At 42.6% G+C, this 26,905-nt stretch overlaps 1 protein-coding gene across 1 annotated transcript; it reads left to right on the top strand.

Moving 5' to 3' along the window:
• The first annotated feature begins 1,566 nt into the window (after nucleotides 1–1,566).
• LOC139449577 (uncharacterized) lies at nucleotides 1,567–26,857 on the top strand. The gene is made up of 24 exons (XM_071231035.1): nucleotides 1,567–1,760; nucleotides 2,831–2,861; nucleotides 3,379–3,495; nucleotides 4,124–4,241; nucleotides 5,245–5,310; nucleotides 5,845–5,910; nucleotides 7,352–7,533; nucleotides 8,685–8,761; nucleotides 9,759–9,832; nucleotides 10,128–10,285; nucleotides 13,403–13,607; nucleotides 14,011–14,072; nucleotides 14,790–14,849; nucleotides 15,865–15,976; nucleotides 16,913–17,068; nucleotides 17,735–17,779; nucleotides 18,088–18,888; nucleotides 19,505–19,627; nucleotides 20,507–20,624; nucleotides 21,175–21,328; nucleotides 22,511–22,573; nucleotides 22,810–22,882; nucleotides 24,730–24,783; nucleotides 25,573–26,857. Exons 1-24 carry the CDS (start codon nucleotides 1,589–1,591, stop codon nucleotides 25,750–25,752), a joined length of 3,267 nt encoding a protein of 1,088 aa, XP_071087136.1. The 5' UTR covers nucleotides 1,567–1,588; the 3' UTR covers nucleotides 25,753–26,857.
• Nucleotides 26,858–26,905: the final 48 nt, after the last annotated feature.

The following is a 26,905-nucleotide window of genomic DNA, read 5'->3' as shown; positions in this document are numbered from 1 at the left end:
AGTCTATAGTCAAAATGGTCACAATTAACAGAAGTCAAGATGGCCACACATATTCCCCTGGTTAAAACCGGCTCTTCATCTTCTTCTGTTGATAAGAGAGTATAAACTTGAAAGTTGAAAAAAACCCAGAACAGTCACCGTCATCAGCATCGAATAACAATTTCTCGTTTGTTGGATTATAAGCTACTGTCAAACAATATGTTTTATTTTTATTTGTATAATTTATTAGAACTTAGTGTTGGACATAAACCGAAAACCAAACTCGGAAAACTCATTCAAAATCAATATTTGAAACTTGATACACTGTCATCTGTCATCGAGCTGAGCTGATCTGCTGATTAACAGTTCGACTCGCTGGTGATAAGATGGAGATACCCACCCCTCCTTGTTACTGTGCCGCCGATGAATACATTGCTTACAGGAGTCACCTCAAGAGCATGCTGATTCTTAAGAACAGGTTCGCTACACATTACACAATTAGCAGGGTTGGATTAATGAAATATATAGAGCAAATTCTATTGGTTTAAATAAATAAATAAATAAATAAATAAATAAATAAATAAATAAATAAATAAAAAAAGAACACTTAAATAGGAACTACCCAAACATTTATGTTTATTATTTACACTTTTTCATGTCGCCATTGTGACTCGTTTTGTGCCTGCCGCAATCATTCTAATGCCGCCTGTGGTGACGCAATAAAATTTGCATATAACCGAGTAAAGTATATTTTTGATACATCACCATTCTTTAATTCTACATTCACTGCGCTCTTTTCCAGGGGTTCAATTTTTCAAGAACGTCCATTGAGAGCCTTTAGGAAACCATTGGCAATTAAGCCTATATAGAACCAGAGACCGTCTATTTTATGGTATCTGATAGTAACTTAGTCTTGTAAAACAAATAGTTTATAGACGTTTTATTGTCATGTAAAAAAGTAGTTATTACAATTGAAAACATATATAATTCGTGTTATTGCCATGATGACAAACCATTTTGACAAGTGTGCGTCTTCGTGGATGGTCGTGTAATAAAGACAAAGCACAAGGTAGCACAAGCAAACACATTTGAAGGAAGATCTTAATTGTCATGGAAGAAATATGTCGGCACCAAAACCCACCCCCTTAGCCCGACAGAAGAACGCATTTTTTTACATTTTGATTAGACAAGGTGACAAGGTTCCAAACACATTTCTCAGAAAAATCACGTTTACGCTTAAATGTGGGAATGGACCTCACTAATTATTATTTTTCAGGACTCGTCCGGTGAATTTAGCTCAGGTGGACTTCACCTTCAAATGATGTATTTTGTATAAGCATTCAATGTGATGATGATGTCTGTTTCACCTGTATTGAATAATATTCGCAATTATGTCTAACGGATACAATCAAAACTATCACGCTAAAGCATCGCGGCAAGAGGTCGTAACCTTATTTCGTTTTCATTAATAATTTCGCCATTTACATCACATGAGGAAATGTCTTAATAAACTGGCAACACTATTGGAAAGCGCACCGACCACATTCATTTTCAGTAGACAGGAACCCAGTCCATATTATTGTTTACTTCGTGATCACACGTGGACGAAATGCAGCCCGCAGATCGACTGTTTTATTCTATCCCTAAGTCTGAACGAAAGACTGGCGATGTGGCCGGAGGGTTAACCAATTCCCTTAACAGTGCTAAACTTTTGGAAACAGTCAGAAACAGTGTGATTGGGAGAAACAAAGTATTTAGCGGTCCGTTTGGCCTACGTGAAGGTAAGTTCGTGATACCATATAGCTTGCAGAGGTGGTTTAGTGTTCGTCACATGGATCATCTCAGATGCAAATTTTTTCCATCCATTTTCGATTGTGTCAAATTAAAGGATTGGTTTGGGTCATTGTCAACCGAATAAGGCAAGTGTGAACATGTGAATCATTCATAAGCTAAATGTTGCATCAGTCATAATTAATTATGCATGACTCTAATACAGATGCGTTATAAGTAAAGGGAATGTATTAGAACTTATGGCTGAAACGAACCCGTAAGAAGACGGATCCAAGCGAAAATGACACGTCATCAGTGGAAATGCCGCTTATGGATATACTAACGCTAGGCAAACTATGTACTGATTAAAACGCACCCATGCCCATATATGATACTTCAGTGATTTTGTTGGAGACAGCCTCCCAAAAGAACATTTTCAGCATTTTGTCAACTTCTTCCATATCATTACCAAATTGGAAAAAAAAATCATTAGCACATTTTTGATAACAATCGTCCAGTGTCCTAGAAAATCAGCTGATCTGAAACCGTGCAACTTCACGCACACTTCACAATTAAACCTGTCATGATGGCGGGCATTAGGCTACAATGAAGGAATTATTACATTTTAGTCCAATTTTGAAAAAAAATAAGAGGCGGGATGCATCTTTTGTGTCATTTCTTGAAACAACTGTTCAAGCGTTGTATTTTATTTAGTAAAGAAAGAAAGAAACACACATAGCAGTAATCACTATAGGTACATAGGGACAGTCAAGAGATGTAAGGGGTGTGTTTGGTAGTGAGGCAATTTGTTGAAAGTACTCACACTGACAAATGAAGGTATGCTGAAACCACAGTTGGATAGGCATGCGCTTTAACCATTAATTGAAACTGCCCAACCTCAGTTTACAGGCTATATATCTGGAATATTGATGACTGCATAAAGCAAAAGACAGGATGGTTAGCCACTGAGAACCCTCTATCACCAGTGGTTTTAGTGACGAATGTTAGTCAATGTGTGGGAACAGTCCATGTCCAACATTTTAATGTCTGGAGGCTGCTAAGAGTGCATTTTTCTTTTCAGTCACCTATCTTGACTACATTGCTTCCGGGAGGTACGTATAAAAAACTGCAAATCTTCAGCCCTGTGGCGATTCCTGGTTAAAATAGGTCCCCAGCAACCTTTGCTTGTCATAAGAGGTCTCTAAATGGATCAGGTGGTCAGGCTTGATGATTAAGTTGATTGTGTGTGAGAGCCCAGATGGTGTGGGACGTTGCGCATTATATCAACCACTGGTTTGTCTGGTCCATAATTATTTACAGGCCTGTGTCATATAACTGAAATATTGCTGAACCAACAAAATGTTGATGCAAGGTAGCAGCGATATGAGCATCATGTTCAGATACTAGACAGGAAGTTTGGTACCTATCAGTGTTACAGATCTGGTATAGAATTTCAGATCAAATTTGTTGGTTTGGCACCTGAAATGGACCATCTTCAGATTGAAATAAAACATAAGATATTGTTAAAAACTCAGTGTGTATGAACTCACTAGAGCTCTTGCAGTCAGAAAAAGAAGAGTACTGTGTAGAGCTGAATCACTAACTTGGCATACCTATGTCTTGTTTCAGGGCTTTGTCTTTCATAGAGGACTACATCAGGAGTGAGGTTCTCCCGGAGTACGGCAACACACACACGACCACCAGCGTCACATCACTCCAGACCACACTCTACAGGCATGAGGCTAGGTGAGGCAGGCACAGGTTCTCAAACATTCACTGGAGTCTGTCTAGATTTTCCTTAGGTTGAATCGCCATCTCATTGGCACTCCTTTTCTCTTTTAATGGAGCTGTTTGTTTCAGTAAAAACATTATATTTTCAGAGACTAAGTGATAGACTAATATTCACCCATGAAGCTGTATATATGACTAGGAGAAAGGAGGTGAAATATAGTTACATTTTGAACGTCATGTGTTTCATGACCACCTAGCCCATCACTCCAGCTGTCTCATGTAAATATCTTTTCAGAAACCATGCGACTAATGTTGCTAAATGTGCTTGTTCCACCAATGATGACACCTAACTGTTACAGTAGGCTCAGCCATATTGATAAACAGTAGATGACAGTGACTGGGTGATCTTTTTTGGAAATGTTAACATTTATTCTTTGAGTTGGTTTAAAGTGAAGTGTATATGTTTCGTTTTTGATTTATTGTAAATATTGACCAGATATACCTTTGGACTTGACCTTTCCTTTAGATTCTTTCATGATGCATTTGGGATGCATGTTCCTTCTGATGTTGAGACAATATTTTGTTCATTTATTAATACACTGATGTTGGGATATTCAATGACGTCCCTATCTTACTCTTTCAGGGACATCATCCGTAATGCTGTTCATGCAAGTGAACATGACTCGGTGATATTTGTCGGCAGTGGTTGTACCGGGGCTGTGCATAAACTCATCCATGCACTGAACCTCCAGAAACCTCCTGTGAGTTTGTTTGTGATCCCGAGGTCAGCATTGCTGCCTGCTGTATATGATAGGGACATGAACTGGAGCCTGCCTCCGTGGCCTCGTGGGTGTCATGAAATTATATTATTGTTTACATGCTCATATAACATGCACACTTATAATAAGACATCGATACAAGCCAGTGTCATCTTGAATTTTTTCTCAAACAGTTCTAGAGTGTCTGCCCGGGGAGCAGAAGGTCGGGTGTTCGATATCTGGCTGCATCACACCAAAAGACGTTAAAAGATGGTACTTGTTGTTACCCTGCCTGGTGCTTGTCATTAGGCAGATAAAACAAGGACTGGTCGGCTTGGAGTCAATATACTGTTTCTGAGTGGGGTTTTCATGTTAATCTGTGGCATGGTATCTCAGTGGGCTAGCGCTATAAAAACAGTGTTAGTCTAGACAAGTACAAGCAGCCACATAAACACATGCACATGCTTGCACATTCTATGTAAGTCCAATAATCAGAAGAAACTTTTAATAATTAGCACTTTTATTTTTTTTTATCGTTTATGTTTCCCATGACAACAAGTTGGATTTAAGTTTTAATATAAAGTGGGTTCACTTATGGAGTATAACAAATAAACTGTTAAATATTTCCTTGCCTAACATTGCATGGATATATATAAAGCACATACTGAACTGGTGCCATTTGATATTAAGGAGTTTTAGAAATGTTTATTTTAGAATTTCCATTGCAGCTATTTTGACATGGGCTAAGAGAAATGTTGGGTCAGTTGCCTGGTTTGCGACCATAACTTGTTAAAATGGGCGCTGGATACAGATGACTTCGCCAACTATATGCTTGTTGGATATTTGATCAGTGTAAAATACGAAAATAATTCAGTTAACAGGGAGATTTATGTGTTTCTCAAGTTTCTGTACTTTGAAATATCTATAACTTTACTATTGGCTATCATTGTCAATATTGACGATGCTGGTGTCGATACCTGACTGACGAGATGTACCTGTCCTCCAGGTGGTGTTTGTGGGCCCCTACGAGCATCACTCCATCCTCCTGCCCTGGAAGGAGACCGGCGCCGAGGTAAGGTCATACCTGCAAGTCTCTTAACAGTTTGTTACAGTGCGTTTGAGCAGTTGTTTTTGAATTTTGTTTTTGTCCTTGTGTCTTTATTCCTTAAACTATTTTAATTAGTAATTCCGATTGAAGATTTTGGCTTAGGTTGGATAAATCTGAAGATGAAAATTAATAAAGTGTTGCCCAACAAAAACCTTAAATTATGCAGTTCTAAAACTATCAATTTATTGGTAACTGAAGCTAAATTGGATTCTGGCAAATAAGACCAGTGCTACAAAAAAATCACTCATCCTTCCAAAAATTTGCAGAACCACAATAACTTCATAGAATAAATTTACACTGAAAGTTTGAAGTCCAATTTCATAGACATTTCACATTTTCCTCTGTCCAGTGGCATCACTTCAGCCTCCGATAACTGGTCCTGATATGGAAGCATAGTTGTTGAACCCTATAACGGAGGTTCATATTGATTGTTGTTCACCAAGTAGTATCACTGTAGTTTCCATGCATGTCTGTACTATGCCTTGTGTTTCACGACAGGTTGTGAGAATAAAACTGACTGGTTCGGGACTGGTTGACTGCAGGCATCTGGAGAACCAGCTGAAGGTAACAGCCATTGGAGCCCGCTCACATTTGTCCCGGCATCATTCCCCTGATTCAGACATCCAGATTAGCTGCTTAATTGTGATAAAAAAAAATTGAAATAAATTAACATCACCCAATTTATTTTGATTTGCTTGCGGTCAAATATGCTTGAATACTTTCTAAAGCCAAATCTTATTACAAGATCTGTGTTAGAATTGGTCTAATGGGAGGTGCTAATGGGATTGGGCGGTCAATCTCGCTGATATGGTTGATGTATATTATTGTATCCCAAATGCTCATGATTTCAATCACTGATCCAGATTAAGGTCCAGTTTTACAGATGGACGTCATATTGCAGAGTGCAGCGTTAAACAACAAAAAAGCTATAAACATGAGAAGCATCTTCTGACAAGGGTGGTTCTGGCAGGGATATGAGAATGATGGTTATGACAGTGTATAGTATTGTGCAGACTATGATTTTAAACCCTGTTTCCTGTCAGTGTCACGGGAAGCAAAAAATTGTTGTTGAAATAATTGAATAGAAATTGTGCCTTGACTTTCCCTTTATCATGTTGTGTAAGGAGCCTGTCACACACTACCGATGTACCTCGCCGGGAATAATCCGGAGCAAAAAATTAACAACGAAAAGAAAATCAGCAGAGCTCCGGTGAGAAAGCACTTGAAAAATAAAAATTGACCGTAGCAATACCGATGTAGTACCTGCGTTCCAGTTGTGTTACCATTGTCCTATTGATTTAAGAGCCGATGTGCTACCGAATACCACTTTTCTGCCACCTTAGTGTTACCGATGCACCACTGATGTTATACCGATGTACCACAGTTGACGGGAGCGATAGTGAAGTGATACCGTTGCCCTACTGATGTGACGATGGAGTTCTGGTATCACATCGGCGGTGCATCGGTACTACTTTGGTGGTATTCGGTAGTACTCTGGTGTCATATCGGTACCAGATTACCAGTACAGTACACATTGGGGCCACTGGAGAGCCACCAATCCATTACGGGGCGCTACAGGTGCTCTACAGACATTAACAAAGTCATGCCGGAGTATTGCCATTGTACTGCCCCTGTTGTCCCATTGCTTGATCCGGCATGCGAAAACATTTCTACTGTCGCCTGCCGTTGCTAAATTTTTCGCCGATGTCCTGACGATGTACTATTGTTCTTAGTGATGTGTTACTGTTGCGCTGCTGTATTAGTACCGATCCCTGAAAATCGCCAAATTTGTGCTCCGGTATAGCTACGGCGACCCCAATCGGCTAGGTGTGACAGGCCCTTAAGGAAATCAATCATATTGAGCATGTGATATTTCTTTCTGGAATTCTGCATTTTCTGTTTCCGTGATCCCTGACTCCAGGTCCATGGATGTCTTTGTGTTTTTAGTCAGCCGTCAGTCACAGGCCTGACAGTTTGTTAATGCCTTACCCTGATTCTACTACAGAAATGGAAGAGCAAAGGGAGACAACTCATTGGCTGTTTCTCTGCAGCATCCAACATCACAGGCATCTTGACAGATGTCAACCGTATCACTATCTGCCTACACAAGCACGGAGCGCTTGCATTCTGGGACTACGCCACGGCGGCGCCGTACGTCCGGATAGACATGAACCCAGTAGTTCCAGGGTCAGTAGACTGTTCAGTTTTCTGCTGTATTTTATAAACTAGAGGCACGTGTGCTCATTTGGGTTGGTTGAATATGTATGAGTGGCTGTATCAGTGACTCCCTGCAGTGTTTGGCTATTGGCAGTTGGCAAGTGTCGTATGAATTCTAGCCAGACAAATTGTTTTGGTATGTCTGGTGTCACATATTTTATTGATGATTGATTGCCTCAGTGCTTTAGTGGTAGAGCATCTGCCCGGAGAGCGGAAGGTCTGGGGTTTGATCCCCAGTCTCATCCTACCAAAAGACGTTAAAAGATGGTCCTTGTTGTTACCCTGCCTGGTGCTTGGCATTAAGGGGCTAAAACAAGGACTGGTCAGCTCGTTAGAAAATATACTGTGTCTCAGTGGAGTATTCATGTTAAACTGCAGTATGGTATCTCAGTGCACTTGCACTATAAATCAGCATCAGTCCAGACTAGTACAATCAGCCTCACACATACACGTGCATTCACGTCGCTGTACAAGTGCAGTAATCTTGGATGCAACGTTAAACCCCATTTCACCTCACCTTTTTGATGATTATCCTGATTTGTTGTGTGATCTGACTAAAATGAGGATGCCATGGTCACAGTGTGACTGAACTGATTGCTACCATTGTTAATGTTTGCCAATGTCCAATATAGCTGCCTGCACGCTGTCTCGTGGCTGGTAACATTTCTGTCAGGATAGGTAAAATTTATTCCTGTAGAAAATGAATTTTTGAACTGATAGTGACAGTTTAAATCAGACATTGATATAGGACTCAACTTAACTGAGAGCAAGAGCTACATTTGTCATAAACCTGTAAATGTTAAAGGTAGATGGTGAAGTAAATCCGAAAAAAGTGATATTAACTCTTGTATGCATTTACAAATGTGGCCTTGCTTGTTAGTCACCAGCCCGTCTGGGTTGTTGGGAGTTAAAACTATACCACACACTGATCGGTGCATCAACCACTGGTTTGTTGGTGCCAGACTTGATAGTTTACAGGCTGTTGCGATATTGATGGAATATTGCTGACTGGCATAAAACAAGAGACATGAAGAGACATATGCATCCCTGTACAGACTCAGTCGTTAGTCACCTTATCATGCTTATGTTTAGATTTCCGTCTTTATATGTTTTCAATGCAGGAGTGACCAGCTTTACGTGTACAAGGATGCAGTGTTTATTTCCCCCCACAAGTTTGTTGGAGGGGCTGCCACACCTGGTGAGAGGAGAGATGGACGTTTGTTTTGTTATAGTGATTGAAACATAGAATTTTTGAAACTTTGTTATGATTTGAAGAGTTTATGTTTTGTTCAGTCTTTGTCTGCTGTAGCAGATTTTGTTGTTGGTTGTGTACTTGGTTGATAATCTCTCATGTTTATGATTGATAAGACAGCGCTAATGGTGTAAGAGCTTAGATCAGATGTGAATTTGCGTCAAATACAAAGAATATATCACCATAACCCAATTAATTTTGAGTTGCGTATAAATTCAAATGAAAAAGTGAAAAACAATTAATAATGTAGAAGGTCTTTATGGATCTGTATTATAAGGGTAACGCTATTTTTCAGGGCATTATCATTTGCAAAAGCCCGAGGTCTTCTATTAACTGCCCGACGAAGGAGGGCAGTTGAAAAGACCGAGGGCTTCTGCAAATGATAATGCCCTGAAAAATAGCGTTACTGTTATTATAGCTAAAATGGATGGAATTTGTTATCAAATTAAAAGAAACAATATCGGTTTTGAAACATTTACTGCAATCAACACGAATGTCACTGACCTACTTTTACAAATATGGAAACGTCATAGAACAAACCAGATGACGTCACTATTCAACTTGACGTCACCTATCCCTATCCTATGACGTCACCTAACAACGGGCGTGGTAATGGCCCGTCGTCAAGCAATATGAGGGCATTATCAAGTTACAGTAGCCTCCTCATTTCTAATAACATGCTGTTGTGTCTCGCTTATTGTAACTTAGACACGTATCACTGTTGTACACTTGATTTCACCTGAAACAGCGTTCCGTAAAAGTTCTCTCATTGGTTTAAAAATACCCAACAGACTGAACTCAATGGAGTAATAATATATTCAATACCCAGAAATTGATACAAAATATAATTACCCAAAGTGAATGAAAACATGTGAGTGAATACTATATACTATATACTTTATGGCTAACAGAATTAACTGAAGCTCTGTGTTGTGTTGTGTAGGTGTGCTGATCGCCAAGAAAAGCTTGTTCCAGAGTGTGGCGCCCGAGGGTGGGGGAGGGGGCTCTGTCTTCTATGTAAGTATATACAGACATGGTGCATACAGTCATTGAGAAGTACATAAATGCAAATCCGTTATGATAAATCATTATTTGGAAATATGTGCTTGAGAACTTGATTTTTTAAAAAAGGTATACTTTATTCTATAAATGTATTTGATCAGTGTCCAGCGATCTGTGCATTTAGTAACAGAAAATGAAAGAAAACCCTTATAAACTCATTATAAGTATTGCTCCTTTGTGAAAATCTGTTATGGATAAACTGTAAGTGAACAACCGATACCTGATGTGGATGACATGTGGTCTGATGCAGGTGAGGCGAGACAGTCACCGCTACCTGCAGGAGCCGGAGATGAGGGAGGAGGGGGGCACACCGCCCATCGTCGAGTCCGTCAGAGCCGGCCTCGTGTTCCAGCTGAAGGAGGCGGTCACACCTGAAGTCATCATGCAGCGAGAGCAGGAGCTGTGCAGGTGGGTGGTGGTGTGGAGGGGGATGGACACCAGGGGGCACCATGTAGCGAGCAAGAGCTGTGCAGGTGGGTGGTGGTGTGGAGGGGGGATGGGCACCATGTAGAGAGAGCAGGAGCTGTGCAGGTGGGTGGTGGTGTGGAGGGGGGATGGGCACCATGCAGCGAGAGCAGGAGCTGTGCAGGTGGGTGGTGGTGTGGAGGGGAGATGGGCACCATGTAGAGAGAGCAGGAGCTGTGCAGGTGGGTGGTGGTGTGGAGGGGGGATGGGCACCATGCAGCGAGAGCAGGAGCTGTGCAGGTGGGTGGTGGTGTGGAGGGGGGATGGGCACCATGCAGCGAGAGCAGGAGCTGTGCAGGTGGGTGGTGGTGTGGAGGGGAGATGGGCACCATGTAGAGAGAGCAGGAGCTGTGCAGGTGGGTGGTGGTGTGGAGGGGGGATGGGCACCATGCAGCGAGAGGAGGAGCTGTGCAGGTGGGTGGTGGTGTGGAGGGGAGATGGGCACCATGCAGCGAGAGCAGGAGCTGTGCAGGTGGGTGGTGGTGTGGAGGGGGATGGGCACCATGTAGCGAGAGCAGGAGCTGTGCAGGTGGGTGGTGGTGTGGAGGGGGGATGGGCACCATGTAGCGAGAACAGGGGCTGTGCAGGTGGGTGGTGGTGTGGAGGGGGGATGGGCACCATGTAGCGAGAGCATGAGCTGTGCAGGTGGGTGGTGGTGTGGAGGGGGGATGGGCACCATGTAGCGAGAGCAGGAGCTGTGCAGGTGGGTGGTGGTGTGGAGGGGGGATGGGCACCACGCAGCGAGAACAGGAGCTGTGCAGGTGGGTGGTGGTGTGGAGGGGGATGGACACCATGTAGCGAGAGCAGGAGCTGTGCAGGTGGGTGGTGGTGTGGAGGGGGGATGGGCACCATGTAGCGAGAGCAGGAGCTGTGCAGGTGGGTGGTGGTGTGGAGGGGGGATGGGCACCATGCAGCGAGAGCAGGAGCTGTGCAGGTGGGTGGTGGTGTGGAGGGGGGATGGACACCATGCAGCGAGAGCAGGAGCTGTGCAGGTGGGTGGTGGTGTGGATGGGGGATGGACACCCAAGGGCAGATATATATCGTTGGATCCAACTAAATTGGGATTGTGACTTGACAGATTGAAAATGATCAATGTTTCCGGATTTGCTGATAATAGAATGGTAGGGGCTTGTGTTGCATTAATGTGCTGAACAATGTCACTGATTTCTTGTCTAAAGTGTTTGTGTGTGTTAATGATTAAATAAGCAGTTTGTTAAGTTTTCTTATGTGTGTATTTATGTGATTGACTTCAATATGTTTTTATGTTTATGGAGTTATAAAAATAAAAACAAGCGTTCACACTTTGCCAAAAAACCGGGCCCGCATACCAAATTTTATGTTTATACCGCCATAAACTAAAAAAAATTGAAATCGTTAGTAAATAACAAACAACTTACAAGCTGATACAAATCTTTAACACAAAGTCTCTGTGGGAATTGAGCATAGGAAATCCTTGGTTCTCAAAGCTTGACTGGGTGGACTCATGACTGGGTTGTAATTATGTATACCCTGGTTGGTGTTGTCACATGTGGCCCTGATGGTGTGTCATCTGGCCCTGATGGTGTGTCATCTGGCCCTGATGGTGTGTCATCTGGCCCATGGTGTGTCATCTGGCCCTGATGGTGTGTCATCTGGCCCTGATGGTGTGTCATCTGGCCCGAAGGTGTGTCATCTGGCCCGATGGTGTGTCATCTGGCCCGATGGTGTGTCATGTGGCCCTGATGGTGTGTCATCTGGCCCGATGGTGTGTCATGTGGCCCTTTTGGTGTGTCATCTGGCCCGATGGTGTGTCATCTGGCCCAAGGGTGTGTCATCTGGCCCGATGGTGTGTCATGTGGCCCTGATGGTGTGTCATCTGGCCCGATCGTGTGTCATCTGGCCCTGATGGTGTGTCATCTGGCCCGATCGTGTGTCATCTGGCCCTGATGGTGTGTCATCTGGCCCTGATGGTATGTCACCTGGCCCGATGGTGTGTCATCTGGCTCTGGCTCGATGGTGTGTCATCTGGCTCTGGCTCGATGGTGTGTCATCTGGCCCTGATGGTGTGTCATCTGGCCCTGATGGTGTGTCATCTGGCCCTGGTGTCTGATCTGGCCCTGATGGTGTCTCATATTTACCTGATGGTACTTCATGCTGCCCTGACGCTGTCTGATCTGGCCTGATGGTGTCTCATGTTGCCCTGATGGTGTCTCATGTTGACCTATGGTGTCTTACCTGGCATTGATGGTGTCTGATTTGGCCCTGATGGTGTGTCATGTTGCCCTGATGGTGTCTGATCTGGCCCTGATTGTGTTTCATGTTGCCGTGATGGTGTCTCATGTTGCCGTGATGGTGTCTAATGTTGCCCTGATGGTGTCTCATGTTGCCCTGATGGTGTCTCCTGTTGCCCTGGACCGCCTACATGGTCTAGTGGTAGAGCATCCGCCCGGAGAGCGGAAGGTCTGGGTTCGATCCCTGACCGCATCAAACCAAAAGACGCTAAAAGATGGTACTTGTTGTTACCCTGTCTGGCGCTCGGCATTAAGGGGCTAAGACAAGGACTGGTCGGCTTGGAGTCAGTATACTGTGTCTGAGTGGGGTATTCATGTTAAACTGCGGCATGGTATCTCAGTGAGCTAGCACTATAAATCGGCATCAGTCCGGACTAGTACAATCAGCCACACAAACACACCCACACGTACATGCACCTCGCTATATAAGTGCAATAATCTTGGACGTGACGTTAAACCCCATTTCACCACCTCATGTTGCCCTGATGGTGTCTCATCTGATGCTGATGGTGTCTCACGTTGCCCTGATGGTGTCTCATCTTGTTCTGATGTTGTCTCATCTGGCCTTGATAGTGTCTCATCTTGCCCTGGTGGTGTCTCATCTTGCCCTGATGGTGTCTCATCTTGCCCTGATGGTGTCTCAATATTTCCCTCATGGAGTGGATTTGCTTTTTCCTTTCCAGACTCAAATATTTACAGGATATTGATGGCTTCGTTGTAAAGCAACATTCACTCACCCACAAACATTCATCTGTTATTTCAAGGTTGTTTATCTGTTTCCATATTTTAGGCTGGCTGTGGAATCCCTCTCATCGTGTGACAACCTCATCATCCTTGGTAACCAGGATGCCCCTAGACTCCCCATCTTCTCCTTCCTCGTCTACAATCCCACCACCGGCAGGTTCCTCCATCACAACTTCGTCAGCACCATCCTCAATGATGTGTTTGGCATCCAGGCTCGTGGAGGATGTGCTTGTGCAGGACCCTATGCTATGGTAGGTCTCGAGTGAATTGGGGACACTGAATCGAGGGTATGGTGAATTAGTTGGGGGTGTCAAAATGGGACCCTACGCTATGGGAGGTACAGTCTGTATCAGAGAACATTGACTCTGGGGTATGGGGATTTAGTTGGTTTAAAGCTTCTCTGAACAGTAATTCTGTTATATCAAGATTTTTTTATCTTAATCTGAGAGGCCATAGACGTTTTTCACTCTGGGTCACGTCACAAGCATGGGTATGGTCCAGGGTGTTGGTTGGTTGAGGTGCTGGTTACGTTCTGCTATTGACAAAGATCAATCTAATTGTAAATGTCTCTGAGACAGATCTTTTGTGAAATGTGTCTTGACATGCTGACTAGAACTGCTCTACAACAATGTGATTCTGTCAACTGTTCACCAGGATCTACTTGGTCTGGACGAAGTTACGGCGGAGAAAATAGAGAAACTTTTGGTGGAAGACAGGTAACAGTTTAATTTATTACAGACAGCATACATGATATGATTAGAAGATACTGCAACTACACTGGGATCCCAACTACCTCAAGCTTGTCTGTGATCAGAGATTTATTTAGCCCTATTCGGGCCCCAAGTCTGAAGCAACTGTCAGTAACAATTCCCAAATTTGAATAAAATATTGCCAATTTTTTATTATGGTAATAACTGATGTTATGGCATTTGCAGAGGTGACTTGCATTTTACTGACAACATGGCCAATTTACAAGAAGAAGAAATAATGTTCAATGTTACCTTTTTGAATTGTATGAAATATCAAATTACACCTGAATTTTAGAAAATAAGAACTTTTAAGAATGTCCCAATTTTGTACAAAATGATGCTTTGTCCCATTTTGTCTGCCAAGGGCACTTAGTTTGTAATCCTAGATAAATCCTTGGTGACTGTTGCCACTCGTCTGAAGCTACTGAAAAGAATATCAAGAAACGTTTTGACAGGTTGATTTCAAACATTTTCAGCACAGATTGCTTCTGATTAATTCTTCACTTTTAAAAGATGGGGAAATGTGTGTAGTAGCCCGAAAACACGTTTGCTTTCTGTGAATGTGGACTTTTATATTTGAAAAATTGTCTGCAACAGCTGTCTGCGTCTGCCTTACTGAATATAATCACAGGTAGTACGCAATGGTTCACTGATATTGAGATATGAACTTCTTTTGTTCATCAGTCGACTGGACAGAACACATCTGAGGAGATACCGGGAGTACTCACACAGAGAGATACTGAGGTAGGATATGGTTGGAGTGAGGTAGTGAGTGAATGAGTGGGTGAGTGAGAATGGTTTTAAGCCACTTTAACAATATACCAGCAAATTGGGTTTCACTCAAGTTGCATTCAAAGAAAATGTTGAAAATTGTTGACAGCAGCTTAGTCATTTGTTTGAATAGAATTGTTTGTAACATGGCGGACTGAAAGTAATGTCACCTGGGGGGATCTATGTCCAACCTCTAAGGATAATAGAACAGTTTAGCTTATGTTCATTTACGGAATAACTATTTGTCTGTGAAATGTAGCATAGCCTGTACACACAAGTAGACTGGCTGGACAGTGTGACCATAGTAGGTGATGATGACATGAATGTCACTTGATGTTGTGTGTTTACCATGAGATATGTAAACACACCTTAATGTCATGGTCACGTCTGTTCATGGTGTATCTTCAGAGAGTGATTTATGAGATGTACTCTAAAATCTTGTCCTGTAACCTGCAATAGTATTGCAACATTGCAGATTTTGGCTCACTTCAATGACAAATAAACATTGTTTAGAAAATCAGCTTAGCAAAGTCTTCTGGCAGATGTGATCAATCTGATTTTGTTATGTATAGATTGTCATTGCCATCTTGCCAAAAAACAGGATCACAAGATTGTGCACAGACCGCAGTTCATTTGTCCAACATTTGACCTCATTGTCTAACTTCTTATTACAGAGAGAGGCTTGAATTTGCTGAAGATTAACTGTTCGTCATGATTAGCATTAGCTCCAACTCCTCATAAATGCATGTACTGTTTTAGGAAGTGTAATGAAAGTACACACTGGGATAGCGATATTTGTAATACTGACAAATCTGTGTGTGATAGGGAGTCTGGCAATTCTTGTGCTCCAGGGGCGTTTTTTGGTTTATATTATATTAAATAGGAATTGGATACTTGAGGCTTTGAAAATGTTATGTCCAGTATCACGACAAGTAGCATTTAAGCATTGTGAAGCAGTTCAATATTTGATGTGTCCATGTGTACACAGACCTGGCTTCACCCGACTCAACCTGCCCTACTTCCTGGATGATGCATGCCTGGACTTTGTGATGGAGGCCATCAAGATGGTGGCCGACCACGCCTGGAAACTGCTGCCTCAGGTAAGTCTAGCCAGACAGACGGACGGACGAGCGAAGAGACTGACGGACAGACAGAAAACAGAAATAGCGATAGAGGTGAATGGAAGGACTTTAATGATAGAACAAGACAGACAGACAACTGAGAAATTGAGAGATGGCTTGAATGATGGACAGAAAGACAGGCCAATGTTGGAAGGTACGGGATCACAGAGCCGATATTTTTTAATTCTTCGGAGTGAAAAATGTTGAAAAATTAATCACAAAATTGACATTTATCATCTGGCGTTGTGTGAGATTATTGGACTTTTATCGGAATCAACTACAATGGAATCTGTTGAAGATCAATTCATTGAGATGGTTTGTGTAACGATCTGAATGTTACCAAGTTATTGCAGTGATTAACTAGATGAGCAGGAGGCGGCAGTGTCTCTGTGGAGGACAGTAGTGAGTGAATCAAAGATCACGTAATGGAGCTTGGAACTTGTGGACATTTTTGGACACTACTGTTGGAGCTAGTGGCTTTAATGTCCTAGAGTTCATCCATGTCTGAATGTATTACCCCGTAGCTTTTTTCTTTTACATTAAGCTTTGAGCTGTTGTCTAACTGAAATACCATTCAAACTCACTCCTTTGTTCTGGTATGATGATGTGAGTGAGTGAGTTGGGTTTTAATGCCGCTTTTAACATTATTCCAATCATATCAAGCCTGTCAGCTTAATGTGGGCGGAAAGCCCGAAGTGAAGCATGCCCCAGACCTTTACCACTTCCGTGAAACCCACGAGCCCGGGCATGGTGCTGACAAACCTAGAAACATAATCGGGGGGAACCGGGATTCGAACCCACAATCATAGGTTTCTGGCGTGCCCAAGGGATGCAACTCTGCACAGCGAATCGCAGCGCCTTAGATGACTGGGCCACCCGTGCCCCCTATGATGATGTGGTTGGGATGTGTTTCAGTACATCTTCAACCCCGAGACTGGTGAGTGGAGACAGAAGAGCTTCCAGGTGTTCCGAGACCGCAGATGGCTGGGACACATCTCTTACGTGACAGGGGAGATGAAATACAAGGTGCCGCCCCCCTTTGTGAAGGGACCACTGCCGTCAGGATACGAGGTACAAAGTTATAGTGATTGGGAGTTGGTTGGAGGAAGGTGAAGTACAAGGTGGCGCCCCCTGTTGTGAAGGGGTCACTTCCATCAGGATACGAGGTACGAAGTTATAGTGATTGGGAGTTGGTTGGAGGAAGGTGAAGTACAAGGTAGCGCCCCCTGTTGTGAAGGGGCCACTGCCGTCATAATACGAGGTACGAAGTTATAGTGATTGGGAGTTGGTTGGAGGAAGGTGAAGTACAAGGTGGCGCCCCCTGTTGTGAAGGGGTCACTTCCATCAGGATACGAGGTACGAAGTTATAGTGATTGGGAGTTGGTTGGAGGAAGGTGAAGTACAAGGTAGCGCCCCCTGTTGTGAAGGGGCCACTGCCGTCATAATACGAGGTACAAAGTTATAGTGATTGGGAGTTGGTTGGAGGAAGGTGAAGTACAAGGTAGCGCCCTCTGTTGTGAAGGGGTCACTGCCGTCAGGATACGAGGTACTTACTTGTCAGTTAGTGAAACGATGATGTAATAGTGTCACTTCCTTCAGCAAAAGATAGGAGGTTTGAGGTAGTTATCACCCTAAGAGAGATTGGTGTTATTGAATTAGAATCTGTAATATTTTTGTGGTTAAATGATGCTGTGTTCTATAGTTGCTCTGCTCTCATATAGCCTTTCACCATTGTAGGACTGTCTTGAAAAGGCCAGAGCTGTTTTCAAGCAAGCAGAAAAGGTAATGTGTTTTTACTCTCAGAAATAATACAGTAAAGGCTGTCCATGTATATTCCATCATAAAGCTGATAAGCTGAGAATATCAGAACCATTGGTCCAAACAATCATAAATCATTGAAAAATTATGTTTTGAAACAAATAACTGTTTAGAAAATGATACTTGTCAGTTCACAAAAACCTACGTCTCTCTTATATTGTGTCAGAAAATAAGAATCACAGAAGTAAAGTAATATTCTCATTGAAATGATAAGATTTCTTTTCACACAAGGATAAGTCCTTAATAAGTGGTTATCGTTGATGTTTCCACAGCCCCGCGCACAACTGCCTGATCAGACACTTCTGTTTGATGACCAGTCACGTCTATACAGATGGTTCATGCTACCTAGTGAAGCTCTGGACTGTGTCCATGGCAACAGGGTCACACAGGTCGCACCCTCTGACCTGCCTTTTCTACCTCCACCACTGAAGAACAGACTTGGATTGACCAATGGCAGGGAGGAACCTAACAGTGATGAACTAGAAGATGACGAAAATATTTTAGGGTGTGAAGATCAAAGCAATATTAATTCTGAGATTATTCCGGCATTTTCTGAAGGGATGGTTGAATGTTTAGAGAGGGGATTTGAAGATGGAGCACCTGTGAATAAGATTCAGTTGACGGATAATGAACCTCAGTTATCAGCCGAAAATATTTCTGGAGCAACTTCAACATCAGACTCTGTTGCAACAGGAAGCCTAATAGAAGAATCTGCTGCTGAAGTTGATAAGGAAACTAAGGTCCCAAGTACACAGGGGGATCGCTCGCTACCAGCCATGAGTTCCAGTAAGTCTGGAGAGACCAGTGATACAGAAAAGAATCAAGGTGAAAATAAACAGCTGAATCATTCTTTCCCATCACCGTTGATTGCCAGCCAGCAAGAAAGTGTAAATGCCGCCTGTAAAGACATTGAAGGAAGTGGTCAGCAACGGGGGTCAGTAGAGGGGTCAGTTTGTCCCTTGGTCTGCCCGCGTCCAGTGAAGACAGCCCCTGCTGCTGGTGCTGAGGGAGGAGAACTTCCCAAGTGTAAATGGTTCTCTCCCCCTAAGACAATATTCAAGGCAACAGTGAAGGTAAGCTGTTACAGTGTTGTTTGTTTGTTGTGTAATGCTGCTCTCAGCAATATTTCAGCTATGTGACAGCGACCTGTAAATAATGGAGTCTGGACCAGACAATCCAGTGATTGATATTGTGAACAACGATCCACGATATCGGGGTATGATGACACGCAATCAATCAAGTCACATTGGAACCACCAGATTGATTTATTCACCTCTTTCGACAAGCATAGGTCAAACTAACCCCAAAACCCCATGGGGTGATGACTCATATTGTGATGATCAACTGTTAAATATGTATGTGGACATGTTTTTGTTTCCCTATATATGTGTTCCGGTTAGAAAGTGGTAGAAAGGTTCTTATGATGTGTAAACATTCCTTGATCAGGAACATGTGATGTGTTTTGGTGAAAAGAAATTTAATAAATGTCATTTTAATACTATAAGTAATATTCTATCAGTATTATGTAATGACGATACTCATAACTAAGTTTAAGATGTTTGACGACACCAACATCATAAAGTTCTTTTGGACATGATTGTGAAGTTTTCACAAATGTCATAGCACAAAGAAACTGCTTTACTGCAATCGTGTTTGGTGACAGTTTTGCTTTGGTTGGTTCCTGTGTAGGCAGTAGAGGAACACAACATGATCCATGATGGCGACCGTCTGCTTGTGTGTCTGTCAGGAGGCAAGGACTCGCTGTCACTGCTGCACACCATCAGACAGTACCAGTTCTACTGCAAGGGGCAGGTACAGTAGTTGTTCTCTGTGATAACAGATAGACAGATTAACATTATTGCTCTGTCCTAGCATTGAACACATGCTTCCATTCACTGACATAGTGAGTGACTTTATTGTATCCAATCATACAAAGAATACCCGAACTGCAAGATCTATATCACCCAGCGACTATTGCTACCAGTATGGACATATACAGTGTGTCAAGACATTCGCATGGTGGTGATTTAAGTAATTTCTGCAATTGTTTGGAGTACTTATTGTATAAGGTAAATTGCAAAGACTTTAGAGGATATCATAATGGCAGATTGTGAACTTGGGCAGGGGAGGTAAGATAAGAATTTTTTTAATTCAGCCTTAAAGATTGTTAATGTTTGGGATTATATCCAGAGTATTTTAGTTATATATATCACAGATTGTCAGCTTAATGTGGGAGGAAAGCCTCAAGTAATGCTGGTTAAGATGATTACTACTTTGGTTTTGTTTGTTTAACGCCACATTATGAGATTTGATCTACACAATTGGGATATGATGACATGCATCAACCAAGTCAGAGAGCCTGACCACCCAATCCCATTAGTTGCCTCTTACGACAAGCTTAGTCACTTTTTACAGCAAGCATGGGTTGCTGAAGACCTATTCTACCCCGGATCTTCATGGTGCTTTGGTGAAACCCATAAGCATGGGTGTGGCTCTGATACCTAGAATCGTAATAGGGCCACACTGAGAATCATACCAGGGGTCTAAGGATTTTGATACACCTGGGGATGCAACTCTTCATGCTTTAGACAACTAGGCCTCACATGCCAACTGATGCCAACAATTTTATGGAAATGTAACCAGTTTAAAGTTTATCAGGAAATTGGCCTGAAGTGGATGCATACTTTTCAGGGGGTCCACTTTGAGTTTGGCGCTGTGACAGTTGATCCCCAGACCCCAGCATACGATCCAAGCCCCCTGAAACAATACCTCAAGGTGCTGGGGGTGCCATATTTCTACGAGTCACAATGTGAGTTGGACTTCATATCTAGACACACTCCCCGAGAACTGTCAGGCACCATCCAGTTAGCAACTTACGTGGCAGATATTTGCTGATGGCTGTCATAGATTTAGCTAAAAATCTTGGTGAAATAAGTTTCATCATACATGTTCTCAGGGCACCGCCAGCATCATCATAAAGTCTGCCGCAAGATTTGTTTTTATTTCTGTTTTGAAAAAAAATCCTAATACATACCAGTTTGAAGAAGCCCCCCAAACCACCCCCGCACACACTATATTTTCTAAAATCATTGCCTGAGAACCAGTTCTTTTAGTTTTTTAAGCCTAAGAAACAATCATTCCGAATGTTTTATTCAAGTCTTCTGTGCCTGCAAACCTTGTTAAATATTTGACCATAACTTCCTATACTACAGTAACTGTTCTTGAGCCCAATGTTTACCAGTACTTGACTGTTTGCATGAATCAAGTAGATCAAGCTGCATCCAAGGATGTATTTTGCACTTCCATTGCAGAAGCACAAACGATGGCTTGTAGTGACTCAGATGTTCTTGGTATTCCAGGTATCCTGGAGACGGCCGAGAACCTGCCCGACGGCTGTGCATCTATCTGCAGCTTCTGCAGCCGCATGAAGCGTGGACGCATCTACGCCGCCGCCCGTAGGGAAGGATACAATGTGCTGGCTCTCGGACAGCATCTGGATGACCTTGCAGAGAGGTATTACTGAAGGATGTGAACACGGATACTTGCTAATCCTTTTCCAAGTATATGTTTTGTAGCCAATGTTGCAATACACTGATGCTATTATTGTTTAATTATTATCATGACTATTGCTTTCCTTCTGTTGGATTGTGTGTCATCGTGACCATCAAGGTAGATCACTGCTACCACTTATTCACCTGCTCCACACTGGATTAATAGTTACAGGCCAATTTGAGATCTTTAAAAATATCTGTGTAAAACAACATTCACTCAATCACTTGCGCACCGGTCCATGAATCATGCTGCAGTCTCACCGGTCCATGAATCATGCTGCAGTCTCACGGGTCTATGAATCATGCTGCAGTCTCACAGGTTCATGAATCATGCTGCAGTCTCACCGGTCCATGAATCATGCTGCAGTCTCACCGGTCCATGAATCAGGCTGCAGTCTCAACAGTCCATGAATCAGGCTGCAGTCTCAACAGTCCATGAATCAGGCTTCAGTCTCACCGGTCCATGAATCATGCTGCAGTCTCACCGGTCCATGAATCATGCTGCAGCCTTGCCGGTCCATGAATCATGGTGCAGTCTCACCGGTCCATGAATTAGGCTGCAGTCTCACCTGTCCATGAATCATGCTGCAGTCTCACTGGTCCATGAATCAGGCTGCAGTCTCACCTGTCCATGAATCATGCTGCAGTCTCACAGGCCCATGATTCATGCTGCAGCCTCACTGGTTCATGAATCATGATGCAGTCTCACTGGCCAATGAATCATGATGCAGTCTCAACAGTCCATGAATCATGCTGCAGTCTCACCGGTCCATGAATCAGGCTGCAGTCTCACCGGTCCATGAATCAGGCTGCAGTCTCAACAGTCCATGAATCATGATGCAGTCTCAACAGTCCATGAATCAGGCTGCAGTCTCACCGGTCCATGAATTATGCTGCAGCCTTGCCGGTCCATGATTCATGGTGCAGTCTCACCGGTCCATGAATTAGGCGGCAGTCTCACAGGTCCATGAATCATGCTGCAGTCTCACTGGTCCATGAATCAGGCTGCAGTCTCACCTGTCCATGAATCATGCTGCAGTCTCACAGGCCCATGATTCATGCTGCAGCCTCACTGGTTCATGAATCATGATGCAGTTGCACTGATTGCTTAAATTAGCTGCTACTTCCCTTTGGTCTGTTTCAGTTTCCTGATGTCCTTTTTTCACAACGGTGTGATCAGAACAATGAAGGCACACTACACTGTCCAGTAAGTTCCCTGATGTTGACAAGCCCCTGCTCCAAATGTAGAAACAACAAGTAACTTATTAAACTTCGGTGTTTCGGTGGCATTTGATTGGGTAACCAAGCAATTTTTGTGTAAATCTACCTTCAATGAAAAACATTTATGTCAGATCTTACGAATGTTGCTGTCATCATTAATTAAACAAATTGCTTTCTTGCATGTTAGAACCAGCCTAAGTTTATGCTATGGTCTTCTTGCAGAGATGGGGATTTGAGGGTTATCAGACCATTTGTGTTTGTACGAGAGAAGGAGCTTCGCAACTTTGCTGAAAAGGTAGAAACAAGTAGGGAATCCTGTTGTTGCTTGTTAACTTGTTGTCAATGGATAGAGATGTCACCGAGATGTGTTCAAATGCAGACAGGTGAGACTTCAACAGAAAGACATCCATCATCTGCTGATATCTATTGTGTTAATAATGCTCAGGTAGACAATTATTCCGTCCTCTAGTCTAAAACTCAAAGACTGTGCTGGTTTGGTAGGTGGCCTTGTGGTTCAGGTGATGCATGCAGTGCCAGAGACCTTGGTCTATTCCCAACCTGGAAATGACTCACAGGTATTCTTGGTGTGTCTTGTTGAAATACGTGAAAAGTGGAAAAAACAACTCCTCACACCTGTGAGATGAGGTGAGGCAGAATGGAGTTGAGTATTGCATTCAAGATTATTAATCTTATATTGCAATGTGCATGCGTGTGCGTGTGCGTGTGCGTGAGATTGATGGGTTTGGAGAGATGGTCTGTTGTTATGGCTTGATGATGGTCAGTAAATTCCCCAGATCATTGCTGGTTGGGGTTCGCCCCGATTATGTTTCTAGGTTTGTCAGCACAATACCTGTGCTCTTGGGTTTCGCTGAAGTGGTAAACGTCTGAGACCTGCAACACTTCGGGCTTTCCTCCCACATTAAGCTGACACGCGGTGATAAAACTGGAATAATGTTAAAAGCGGCGTTAAACCCAACTCACTCACTCACCATTGGTGGTTGCTTAACCATTTATATACATAAATTGAACTTAGCAAATCTGCAATGTTCAACTACCCATGAAATGCTTATCACAGCCTCTCTCATTAGATATCTCTTCAAGACTTAATTGTCACATTAGTGTTTAAATGTTATGTAGATTCACATATTTTTTTCTTGAAAAATACACAGGGTATTTGTGACAGATGAATAATTGGTTGTTATTAACAATGAAAGGTTGAGACTAACTCCAAACACTAATGATGCTGCAGGCATGAAGATATATGGAATGATGCTTCAGGCGTGAAGATATATGAGATATATGGAACTACGCACCTTTCCACAAATTGTTCTTAGGAGTACCATCATTGTGACTCTTGTTATTAGACAGACTTCATCTTCTCGAGGAAAGGGTGTTACCTGACTATAAATGTCCACCTTTGCCAAACTAAGCTGGAATTTCCAGGCTCGATATAGCACCACCAGTTGCTATTACGAGTTATGTCCCTTCTATTGACCAATCAGATTCCATCACTCATATCACTTGCAGTTGCTTCAAAGAGTGCCCAGTCAAAACAGTTTGATTGATAATCAAGATCTAGTGCTGACGCCCAGTTGACAGTACACATGCTTTGCAAATCTTTCAGTCGATCGATATCTGAACATTGAATCAATGTTGTTTACAAACCGGATGTCTGCTTAGATTCGCAATTTTGATTGGACAAGTTAGTCCAGCTAAAACATAACTCCCGAATTCCAGCCTAGATAGGCACAATGGAAACTGGACTTTTATAGTCAGTTAACTCCTTTGCCTCGAGAAGACGGATAGCTTATGACAATCATTACGCTAAGACAGCGTTATGGGACAGGGCATTGCTGATTAAGAGCAGCAGGAATGGGTTGAGGCTGCTTTTGTTCATAACTGGATTTTTCTGAAAGATGATTTATGGAATATGAAGTTGATGGTATGTCCAAGCAGTCGTCTTTAACAGTATATTCAGCATGTTCAGTTGAATATTTCTCTTGGGTTTGTAGACTGGTGTTTTAGACAAATTCCTTTTGGCCTCGAACCAGCCTTCTAGGATTTGTGTCTCAAAACCTGGCCTATATCCCCTATTGCATGTATACAGAATTTACGATGTACAGTCTTTTGTTCCTATTACAGAACAAGCTACCTGTGATAGCAGAAAACTGTCCGGCGTGCTTTGAGGCTCCTAAGGTATGCAACTATTATGAAGATGTTGGGATGTAATCTTTCAGGATTTAACATGTGATAAAATGTGCAGGTTGAGATGACCATTCTCCAGTAGCACTGGCAGCGTAACTTAGGGGACAAGTCTTGTAAGGGTTAGCATAGAAACATTGAGATATTTAGGAAGATCTCCAGAGAATCACAGTGGCTTGAGCCCTGAGGTCTTTGTCACTTACAAAATATAGGATGGTGTTATTACTTGCAGGTCTGGTTTTAAGGTTGATAGAAATTAGGAAATGAATAGAAGGGTGCAAGGTCATAGAGTTTCTGTACAGAAAATGGATGTGTTGAGAGTCATCCTGTTCATTTGATGTTTAGAATTTAACACAAAACAACTCAATGACTATCCTTAAGCAGAAATATTTCTAAAATGTGACTTTCTCCCTAATATAATATCCTGGGTTTCTGAGATGTGCTGTGATTGGGGTGGGGGGAAGGGGACAACATTGGATTCAATTGTTTCAGCTTCAGACTTTTGGGGACCCCTTTTGTACTCAAAGTTGATGGTAATGCAGATACATTGTAGTGAAAGAATATATGGATGTCAACTTCTTTCACGTGATGAAGGAGTAAGCATATACTCCGAAACGTTGTGTTCCCCATAACAAAGAAGTTGACATCCATATATACTCTTCCTTATGTGTATCACTTCTAAATGCCTTTCAAAGACCTAATGCAGACAATGTTTCTGGTGGTGTATGAATGACAGAGGATCTTCATCCAAGAGAAGTGTGTCATGTGTTTTTTTTGTTCCAGGAACGTCATCGGACGAAGCAGCTGCTAGCCTCTCAGGAGCTGCTGTTCCCACACCTGTACAACAGCATCATGGCCGCCATGAAGCCAGTGATGGCCATCAGCAGGACTGGCCGCAGCTTTACCCAGGCCGCAGCCAAGGAGGGGGACGAAGAGGAGGAGGAGGACATTGATGCAGTGTGATGTCATGACAAAACAAATCAAACAAACAATATAGAATTTATTAATTTAAGTCAAATTTTAAAACCACTGAACTGGCTTGAATGGTGGAGCAGTTTTAGACACCGGATTTCGTATAAGAAGACACATCCTTTGGTTGTGGGGGGTTAATAGCTCCCCTGTAACCAGTTCTTGTGCATTAGTATCTCAGGTCAAACTCTGACAGGCCCCCCTGACATAACAGTATCATTTGTGACTGAAGGGTTACAGACGATTCACTCAGTCATAAAACAGTAAAAGGATACACTTTCACCTTGCAGACTTGTATTCATAAGAAGATAAACATCTATTTACATCAATGATCGCAGGACTTATTTCTGATGTTTTTCAATAGCTAATTCATTGCAGATTAAAAATAATCAGTTCAGGATATGAAATATATTTTCGTTATGTTTCACATGAAATATGAAATTACTTACTTTGATGTCTACTTATCATAGTGATTCGGGGGCAAGGGTGGCCCAATCGTCTGATGCGCTGTGATTTGCTGTGCAGAGTTGCGTCCCTTGGGCACGCCGAAATGATTGTGGGTTCGAATCCCGGTTTGCCCTGATTATGTTCCTAGGTTTGTCAGCACCATGCCAGTGCTTGTGGGTTTTACCGAAGTGATAAAAGTCTGGGTTCTGCATCACTTCTGGCTTTCCTTCCACATTAAGCTGACACGCCGTGATGTAACTTGGAAACTGTTAAAAAAGCGGCCTTAAACCCAACTCACTCACTCACTATCAGGGTGATTCTGTCCCCCCCCCCAGTACTTGTACCATAAGTCCAGGTTCCTGCAACTCTTCTGCTGGTGGAGATTGTATTATTTATTGATTGATTGAATACACTGATTGTATTATTTATTGATTGAATACACTGATTCTCTATCACCCAGTTTTGCATTTAAGTATCCATGGAATGATAGAATGTCCTTTGTGTTTCAACATTCATACACACATGAATTATTTGCTACAAACCATTGGCCTCCTTGGCCCAATCTAGAGAACGTACAGACAGGTGCAAAACAATGGCAACTCACTCAGTGTATAGTAGGACTATTCTTGTTGATGATCTCATCAATATACGATTAATCCTCCATTATATTTAAAATTTCCAGAATCGAGTTGACTGAGAA

Source organism: Haliotis cracherodii, unplaced genomic scaffold (assembly GCF_022045235.1).
Source record: "Haliotis cracherodii isolate W230 unplaced genomic scaffold, xgHalCrac1.p SCAF_8, whole genome shotgun sequence".
NCBI lineage: Eukaryota > Metazoa > Mollusca > Gastropoda > Lepetellida > Haliotidae > Haliotis > Haliotis cracherodii.
Note: the sequence above shows the minus strand (reverse complement) of the source record. Positions and strands in the feature narration are given on the sequence as shown.